The 9177-nt window shown below is 44.4% G+C and overlaps 1 protein-coding gene across 14 annotated transcripts in view; it reads left to right on the forward strand.

Annotated features, from left to right (window-relative positions):
- The window catches only part of TUT4 (terminal uridylyl transferase 4), an 89524-nt gene that overhangs the window by 33756 nt on the left and 46591 nt on the right, over positions 1-9177 (forward strand). For all 14 annotated transcript variants that reach the window (XM_025191343.1, XM_025191346.1, XM_014525445.2 and 11 more), the window contains 2 exons: positions 2551-2620; positions 5556-5682. In XM_025191343.1, coding sequence (XP_025047128.1) covers positions 2551-2620; positions 5556-5682 — 197 coding nt within the window. The remainder of the gene's footprint in view (positions 1-2550; positions 2621-5555; positions 5683-9177) is intronic.

Consider the following 9177-nt stretch of genomic DNA (forward strand, 5'->3'; position numbering starts at 1 on the left):
AGTTGGAGTACTGCGTCCAGTTCTGGGCACCGCACTTCAGGAGGGATGTGGACAACATGGAGAGGGTCCAGAGGAGGACCACTCACATGATCAGGGGTCAGCAGGGAAGGCCCTATGAGGATAGGCTGAGGGACCTGAACCTGTTCAGCCTCCACAAGAGAAGGCTGAGGGGGGATCTAGTGGCCGTTTACAAACTAGTCAGAGGGGACCAGCAGGTATTGGGGGAGTCCCTGTTCCCCCGAGTGCTCCCAGGAGTGACTAGAAATAACGGTCACAAGCTGGCAGAGGGTAGATTCAGACTAGACATCAGGAGGTGTTACTTCACTGTCAGGGTGGCTAGGATCTGGAACCAACTTCCAAGAGAAGTGGTGCTGGCTCCTACCCTGGGGGTCTTTAAGAGGAGGCTGGATGAACACCTCTCTGGGATCGTTTGACCCCAGTACTTTTTCCTGCCATGGCAGGGGGTCGGACTTAATGATCTACTCAGGTCCCTTCTGACCCTACCAACTATGAAACTGTCTGTCATTTGTCATTTCAATAATATCATGGCTACAATTGTTAATCTCTATTTTTTTGATTATTTAAATATTTTAAAGGAAAATATCCTTGCTACAATGGAATATTTCCCCACCAACTTGCTTATCACTTGCTTTTCTGCATGCTGTATAAAACAGGTCATTGAGCAAAGTGTTTCAGAAATTGGAAAATAATGGGGCCCTTCAGGACTAGAGCCAAGTACAGACGTTCAGTTTCTCCTGGGAGAGTCACTGTTATCCCAGGAGACATCACAAATGTACAGATCTTCAGGATTTTTCTCCCAGAGCAAAAAATGGCAATTGCAGGAGAAAAATAACCCAGGAACATCCAAGTTAAACCAACCATCAACTAATCTGTCATCCTCCCAAAATCATACTTTATACCGGGAGAAAAATTTGGGACATTGTGAACGTACACAATATTTTATGTGTAAGAAACCGTTGCCTTTCTTACAATACGTTATTCACTGACTGAACCAAACTGTCCAGCTCATCTCCCTTTTTAATTCATGTTATAGCTAAGTTTTTCAAAGGTCAGGCCATCTCATTAGAGAGAAGATCAAAATGGATGGCAGTATATCTTCTTGTATTAGCTGACTGGTGTACTTTCCCTGCTGCACATAAAGGCTTGTTCCACTGCAGCTAAAGTGACATTCTTTGCTCGCTTCAGACTTTATCGGTGTCAAGAAATCTTCAAAGCAACAACATCGAGTAAATTGGTGACCTTATCAACCGTTATGCCTTTGAATTGCTGTTGTGACAGTTGCCAAGTTTGTAGGAATGTTAGTACCATTGATGTTTGACTGATGCAGCTGAAACTCATTACTTACTCTACAGAGACTGTATTTTTTTTAAGATATTCTTTTCACTGTGGGTCCTACAACTTCCCGTTCATCTGTGGTTTGTTGTTTTGTTTTGTTTTGTTTTTTGGGGGTTTTTTTTGGATTTCTCTGCTATCACAAGGCACATCCAGACAAGCATGGATGTTTGGTTCCCTGGGGACACTTTGCACCGCTGCATCTTGTCCCTGGGGAACACCTGTGCAATGCACGGTTTGGCGCATGGCAAGTTGGCCCGGGTGGTTTAGGGGAGGCTGGGGCCAGCACTTAGCTGGCCCCAGCAGCCTTATCTGGCAACCTAAACATCTTCCGGGGCTGCAGCAGTGGTCATTCTGCTGCACAGAGCCTGGCCAGCAGCCGCAGCATGGCTCTGGGCAGCCAGCTCTGCTTTTGAGTGGTGTGCACTGCCTGTTTGTGCACTGCTTCACTTTTTTTTCCCCCCACAGGTTTTTTTGGCCCCTGGATCCAGGGGTCAAAAAAACCCGTGGGGGGAAAAAAAAAGTGGAGCAGCACACATGTGGACAGCGCTCCGTTACAGCACAAAGAACATCTAAATGTGTGGTATGTGGCGCCACCAATGCATTTGCGGCCCCAGGCTTTTAGTAGCAAGGGATCTGAGAGAGTTTCATGACTGCCCTGCAGTTCCTGTACAAAAACATGAATGCAGAGAAGCTCAAATCACATGTGCAACCCCAATAGATGTGGCTTTTTAAAAGACTTGGTCTTGTATGATGCTCATGATACCTACAGTGGGATTGATACTGACAGCAACATTTTGAGAAACAAAGTAATAGTAAGGAAGATAATTGGGTTTTTTGGTAGAAACACTTGCACAGGGTCTTGTCATTTAATCTTTCCACTGCTTTAAAAGGGTGTCGTTTACCAGCGTCACAAAACTCAAAAGCAAAAACATTGAAGAAATTTGTGACCTTATCCAACAATGTGCCTTTGACTTGCTGTTGTGACAGTTGCTATGTTTGGTAGTTAATGGCAGCTCCTCTAATGGGATATGTGATCATAGCATTGATTACTGTTTAGGCGCGTGACACCTGTAACATAAAGATTTCCTAAATTCCCTTAATTTCAGTCTAGGTAGTAGGACACAAAATTAGGGGTAATTATGAAAGATACTATATATATATATATAACATATTTCTTTTCTTTTCCTTGTTTAGCTATTTACTCAGATGTGGAGTCAGATTTCCATGCCAAAGTTCCTGTTGTTTTTTGCAAAGATGTTAAAAGGTTTGTGTAGTACAGGATCGTTAACATGATACCGCCTTTTATTTATACCTCACGGTAGCTGGTTGCTTTAATTTCTAGCAGCATATATCACTGTAATAGTTACCCTTACTGTTGAAAAGGGAATTAAAAAGAAGAGAGATTGGAAAGAAAAGTGAACTTTATCTTCACACTAGATGTAACTCAGATTCACTAATATGTTAGATGTGGGAGTCTTGGTAGTATTATCCCTTTAAACAAGGAACAGAGACACTCATTCTTAGGTGATACTTAAAACTTATTCCAACCATGCAGTCTAAGGATCTTAAAGCATTTGGAAACATTAAGCTTTATAACCCCTGGGAGAGGTAGAAAGAGAGATGTGGGGGGCAACTTTGCCAACTGCTGAAATACAGCTACCTACAAAATGAAATGTAGCTCCAGTTCAATGGTGCACAGTAACAATTTAGGACAGGAAATACCCGATTGCTGCTCCAAAGGAGTAAACACTCTGGGGCAAGGACTGTCTTCTCCTTACACGTGTATAAGGTGCTAGCACGTTGTAGGTGATACTTTGTAAGGATGCTTGGAGCCCTTTCAAGGTATTGTTTCAGAAGGGCAGCAGCTGGTATGTTCTAATTGTTACGTGTGAACAAGCTGAGAACAAGTCAAATCAGTAAAACCCCCTCCAACTTTAAGGGTAAAAACAGATGTTGCCTGATGCTTCATGTTGTCACCATAACGGTTTTTATGGCAGCATAAATGCTGAGCAAATAGACATCAGTTCCCTTTGTCACACCACATGAAAGGAAAATCAGTGGCGTGATAAATGGTGGTAACAGATTGTGCTGCTTTACTGTGGCAGATGTTTATTACTTCTGTGGTGCGTCTCTGCAGATGTGGCTGGCCGGGGGAAAATCCCGCTCTTCTTAGGGTCTGCCCTTGATGGTGCCAGGGGTTTGGCTGAGCAGGGAAAGTTAGGGGAGATCACATTGCCCCTTGCCCTGCACCATCAAGGGCAGGACAAAGGGCAGTGTGTGTTTTGCCCAGTGAAACAGATCAGCTGTGCCATGACGCATTGTGTCACAGCTGATCCGCTTCATTCGGCAACATCTATTTCTAGCCCAACATTCCTTCATCTGGGGTTAAAGTTGGTGGGGTTTACTGCATTTGAATTGGTCTAAGCCTGTTCACACGTTAGATTTACCAGCTGCTGCCGTTTTGAAAGGGCTCCAAGTGTTCGTGTGTCCACAGAGAATAAAAAATAATTTAAGGAAGAAGGGTGAAATTTCCTGAGAAGATTTACCCAGCTCATCTCAACTCTTCGATTTAAAAAAAAATAAATAAAACAAACAGGAGAGATTTAACAAATTGACCAGATTTGTTTCTTTGCATTTAATCTGAAAAGTCAAAGCCTTTCTATTTTGAAAAACAGAACAAATTTATCATGAGAGAGAGAGGATAAATCTAGAGAGTACAACTGAAGCAAATAAAGCACACATCGGAGATGATAGTCAAGGCACCATTTTAGCATATCATGTAGCTTAATCTAGGTTTTTTGGTACTATGTTTTGTCCAAGTTCTGCTTGGTTGGTGCCTTTCCTGCACCTCTCGTGAAATCCTTCCTGCAGGTTTATTTCTTCCACAAAGCCAAAAAATATTAATCTTTCTTAGTCAGATGCTCCGTCTATACACAGTAGTATTTAATGCTCAGGTGGAGAAAAGAGAGAAAAAGGTATTGGCATTTCTTCTGGGTCTCCCGTGTGTGTTGCATTCAACCAGACATATTATTAATAAGTAGTAAATTGTTTGGATGTCACCAATATTTCTTTAATAATTGTGCGATTTGCATCTTTCAGGATGACAATACCCACAACAGTTTTGTCTAGATTTGAAGGCAGCTGTTTTGAGGAATGGACGAGGTTTTATTTAATTTTAATCTCTGTGAAATGCAATTTAATTAGTACTTTACAAAATCTTGGTCATAATGCATGCACAGTGGTATAATCAACATGTTTCTTTGTGTACATATGACTCTTTCGTTTCTTATATACATAATCCGCAAAATGTATTTTTGACTAAAGCAGGAGGAACTGTAAAGGGTTTTTATAAAGGTAGGATCTAGAGAGCATGCCTGGCTAATACAAAAAGAGAAAATGTATCCCTGTCTTCTGCTTGCATACAGAAACTTGAGAATAGAGAAGAGAAAGAAAGAGTGCATCTGCATCTCTGTAGGAGTTAAAAAAGATGGCCATATCTGAGACAGTCTAACAGGACTTGCATCAGATGTCGATAGTCTCAGGGATTTATATCTGGGGTACAGTCACTGTAGGCTAAAACTATGTATACACTATTTCAGCCCCAGAATGTATACCTCTAGATTCCTCCTCATTATTAGGGTACAGTTTTATGCATATACTTACCCTTTTCTAACATATCAGATACAGTACTAATTATTAAAATATTTAGCACTTTATTGCGCTTTTTATTTTCAGCCTCCGTTTGCTGAGCAAAAATAAGTTGTGCTCTACTTCATGTGTGTAGGAGGAGTTTAGGTGAGTTAAATAAGGCCACAGTTAATCAGAAGCAAAGCTGATCATAGAAAATAATCATCAGTGACATTTTTGCATCTTGTACAGGAAAAGATTTTGGTTGGTTCCACATCTGATTCCTGAGTCTTCAGTAATGAGGGTTTATATAGGTACCAGGGTGCTTGTTAAAATGACCCATCGCTTTCATGCATCAGTTAGTCATGTCATCCTGAAATCAGGCAGAAGGTAACACAGGGTGGCAGTCTCTAAGGTGCCACCCTGCCCTCCCCTTCTGCCTTTTATGTAATATGGGAATTTCACTGTTTGCTTTTGGTATTGTGAGATCTGCAGTCTTTTAAAATCTGTCTGTTCCCTGCAAGATACAATTCTGAACTTAAACTGTTTTCTTAAATTTCTTTTAATTACAGTGGTTTAACTTGTAAAGTGAGTGCTAGAAATGATGTGGCCTGTCTTACAACTGACTTGTTGGCTGCCCTTGGCAAACTGGAGCCTGTCCTTGTTCCCCTGGTACTGGCTTTCCGCTACTGGGCTAGAGTAAGTTTTATAAAAAATAAAGACTGCTTAAGTGCATTTGTTCCTGCTTTGACAACTGTGTATAACATATAGTCTGAAACAGCAATGAATTTGCTACAGAAATAGACCTCTGTCATCAGACAGCAATTCACGGTGCTACTAAAGTTGTCAAAGATGTTCTTTATCTCACTACATGAAAATGGCCAATATAGCCTCGCATATCATCTTTCCTGTAAATTCTTCACGTTCTTCAGCATTTGTATGCTACAATTAGAGAAATAACCATTAATCTAAGGAAAGAAGAATTGAAAGGCATGAGAAGGATAAAATTGTTTTCTTACTCCTGAGCCTCATTAGAGGTTGAGAAGAAAAATTGACAAATACTGATAGGAGGAGCTGCAGAAGGGAAGGCAGCCTTCTATTAACAGGGACCTGAAAGAGAGAAGAGTCTGTCCAAAGTGAGTAGAGAAAATGTAAAAATAAGGCCCATGGCACTATGTAATAAGCAGGGATCCGGGTTTCCCATTTCCCACAGGAAGACGGAGAAAAATGTGGATTTTTCCCTTTCACCTGGAAAAATGTGGATTTTTTATTTTAATGTAGACACCTGTGAATTTGTACTTTTGCAAAGAGCTGTCTACAGGTTGGCAGAGTTCCAGCCTGCAAGGGGCTCGAGGGAGTGGGAGGAGGGTGGTCAGGCAGGGGCTATGGCCAGGCAGGCTGGGGAGTAGCTCCTGCAGGTAAGTGGGGAGAGGAGATTGAAGCCCCCATAGGGAGGGAGGAAGTGAGTTGGGCAGGGCTGGGGCTGGGGCTGCTGCCCAGCCAGAGGGTGTGAGAGGCTTGGAGCCTGGGGCTGGAATACACAGCTGCAGGGCCCCAGTGGGGGGTGGGATGGGGCCACAGACAGCTTGTTCGAGGGTTGGGGCCGGCTCCCTGCCACTGCACGCACTCCTGGGAGGGCAGGGGGGACCCATGCCCCCAAGATCTTTGCATAGGGCAGGGGGGACTCCTGCCCCCAAGATCTGTGTGTGGGGCGGGGGTTGAGCACAGGCTGTCTGCTACGGTCTTCGGCTCCCCACCCTGCAGTCCTACCCCAGGGTTCTTCAGCCCATTGGGTGTGATTGGCATGGCAGGGCAGAGCGGGGCTACGCAGGGTTGCCCCTTGCCACTGCAAGTTCTGTGCTGCCCTGGCGAGGCATCCCCTGCCCACATGGCAGCAGTGGGGGATTGTGCCCCTAACTGCTGCCATGTGGGCAGGGGATGCCTCACCAGGGCAGTGCAAAACTCACAGCAGCAAGGAGCTTCCCTACGCAGCCTCACTCTGCCCTGCTGTGCCTGGTTGCACCCGCTGGGCTGAGATGGCCCTGGGGGAGGGCAGCAAAACAGGGAGACTGAGCCCACAGTGGGCAGCCTACCCCTACCCCACGCACAGATCAGGGGGCACAGGTCCCCCTGCTCCTTGGGAGTGCATGCAGCAGTGGGGAGTCCCCCCCCATACATCCCGCCACTCTGCCCGAGCCTGCAGACAGCAGGGAGTAGGGGGGTGCCAGCCTCTGAGTTCCACTCCACTATAGCAGCCGCCACCTCCCATGGGTGCCAGCCGGGGCTTGGGGGCTGCTGCAGAGAGTCAGGGGGCTCTGGACCCGGGTCCCTGGCTCCATAGCCCTGGCAGCTGGGGGGCCCCTCTGGTAGGGCTGGAGTGGGCAGAGAGCTGTGGGTGTGGGGAGTAAAAGGCACCAGCAGGGCCAGGGAGCTGTGGGGTAGGGCTGCAGTGAGGGGCACTGGCAGGGCTGGGGGGCTGTGGCTTAGCAGTGAGGGGCCTGTGTTCTGTGAGCTAAGGAGGAAGGATGTCTGATTTTTCCATGATAAACCCAAAATCAAATACCAAAATTTATAGGTATTTAGAATTTATTTTATTATAGTGATTGAGGCACTAGGCTTCCAAAATTGTCTAAAATGGCTTTAAAATTGTTAATATATCAAGAAAATATTGTGTTCAGTTAATACCTGTATATATGTGTGGGGGGGGGGGCGGTTAGGGTTATGTGTTTATATATGATTTTTTTTATCAGAGAAATTTGCAATTTTTTTTATCAGGGAAAACCAGGATCCCTGGTAATAAGGATACAAGCCTTTGTTTTTTGTGAATACAAACTGAAGCAATTTATTGATGAATCATCAAACCCTTGGAAATAGACTGTGGCTATTCAGGAATTTGTTCCAATATATAGTGTTGAAAATACAGTAGCCATTCTGAATTCTGTGTTCCATGCTGTGATTGGAAGCCAATGGAGCGGAGTATGACATGGAATATGTCCACTTTCTAGCTGAAGACAAGCATGTGCATTTTTTTTAAGTTGGCAAAAAAAGGTGAAGGATGGAGGAGACTGGGAGGAGAGACCTTTTTTATTAAATTGCTTCTAGTTTCCCAGTCCTGAGACTGCTTTTAAGGAACATTTCTAAAATTCCTAGCTTGATCCTTAGAAAATGCAATTTTTATAGTCATAAAATCTTCCCCAACTCTAACTTGCAATAAAGTATTGCTCATAAAGACGTCTGGTGAAATTCAGCTAATGCTTTCATGGCTGAGATTCTCTTTCCAAAGGGTATGTCTGCACCACAAAAAAGCTTGTTCTTAAGCTTACTTGGGTTGAAATAGCAATAAAGGCAAGGCAACTTTGATTAAAAGATCAAGTTAAAGCCTACTACAAGGGACCCTGGCTTTGAACTTGAGCATCTAACTATAGTGTAAACTGCTATTTTAACCTAGGTTAGCTAACTAGGGTCGGCCAACCAAAGTGAAGAACGCTATTCTTTGCAATGTAGATTCACCAGAAGAAGGAGTTTTACGCCATGGTCAGATTGGTATGGACCAGGGGGTAGTGGAAGCGGGGGTTGCTGTCTTTCTTGGATACCTTGAGTGATTTTGATAAGCCTCACAGCAGCAGCACACTGGCCACCCTTGTCCCCCTACTCTACCTATGGCAGGGTAGGGTGCTCTGCTTTGTGGCTGTATGACAGAGTTGACTGCGTTGTTTTGATAATAGGTTAAACAAGGATTTGTACAGGATGATTTGGATAGGGGTGATCCTGCCTCAGGCAGGTGGCTGGACTAGAACGACTTCCAGAAGTCCCTTCTGGCCCGACTTTCCTCTGATTCTAAGGAGAACGCAGAGCCGACTGCTTAGAGGGAGACTCCCTCATGGGGTCCAGGTGCCAGTAATGCTGCTCAAAATCCCAGCAATGCTGCAGTCCTTACATAGAGCCTTACCATCACATGACATAGTCCATTACGTAGTCATAGAGCCTACCATCAGAGCTTTCCTCTGTATTTGCCTTTTAAACCAGGGATTTGTAAAGATGGCATCAGGCAGCAGTATATCATCCACAATCCCTGCACCAAGGGATGTTTTCTCAACCTAGAATTGCAGCTTATCGTTAGGGTGTCATAGATTCATAGATGCTAGGGTCGGAAGGGACCTCAATAGATCATCGAGTCTGACCCCCTGCATAGGC

This window comes from Alligator sinensis, unplaced genomic scaffold (genome assembly GCF_000455745.1).
Source record: "Alligator sinensis unplaced genomic scaffold, ASM45574v1 scaffold63_1, whole genome shotgun sequence".
Taxonomy (NCBI): domain Eukaryota; kingdom Metazoa; phylum Chordata; order Crocodylia; family Alligatoridae; genus Alligator; species Alligator sinensis.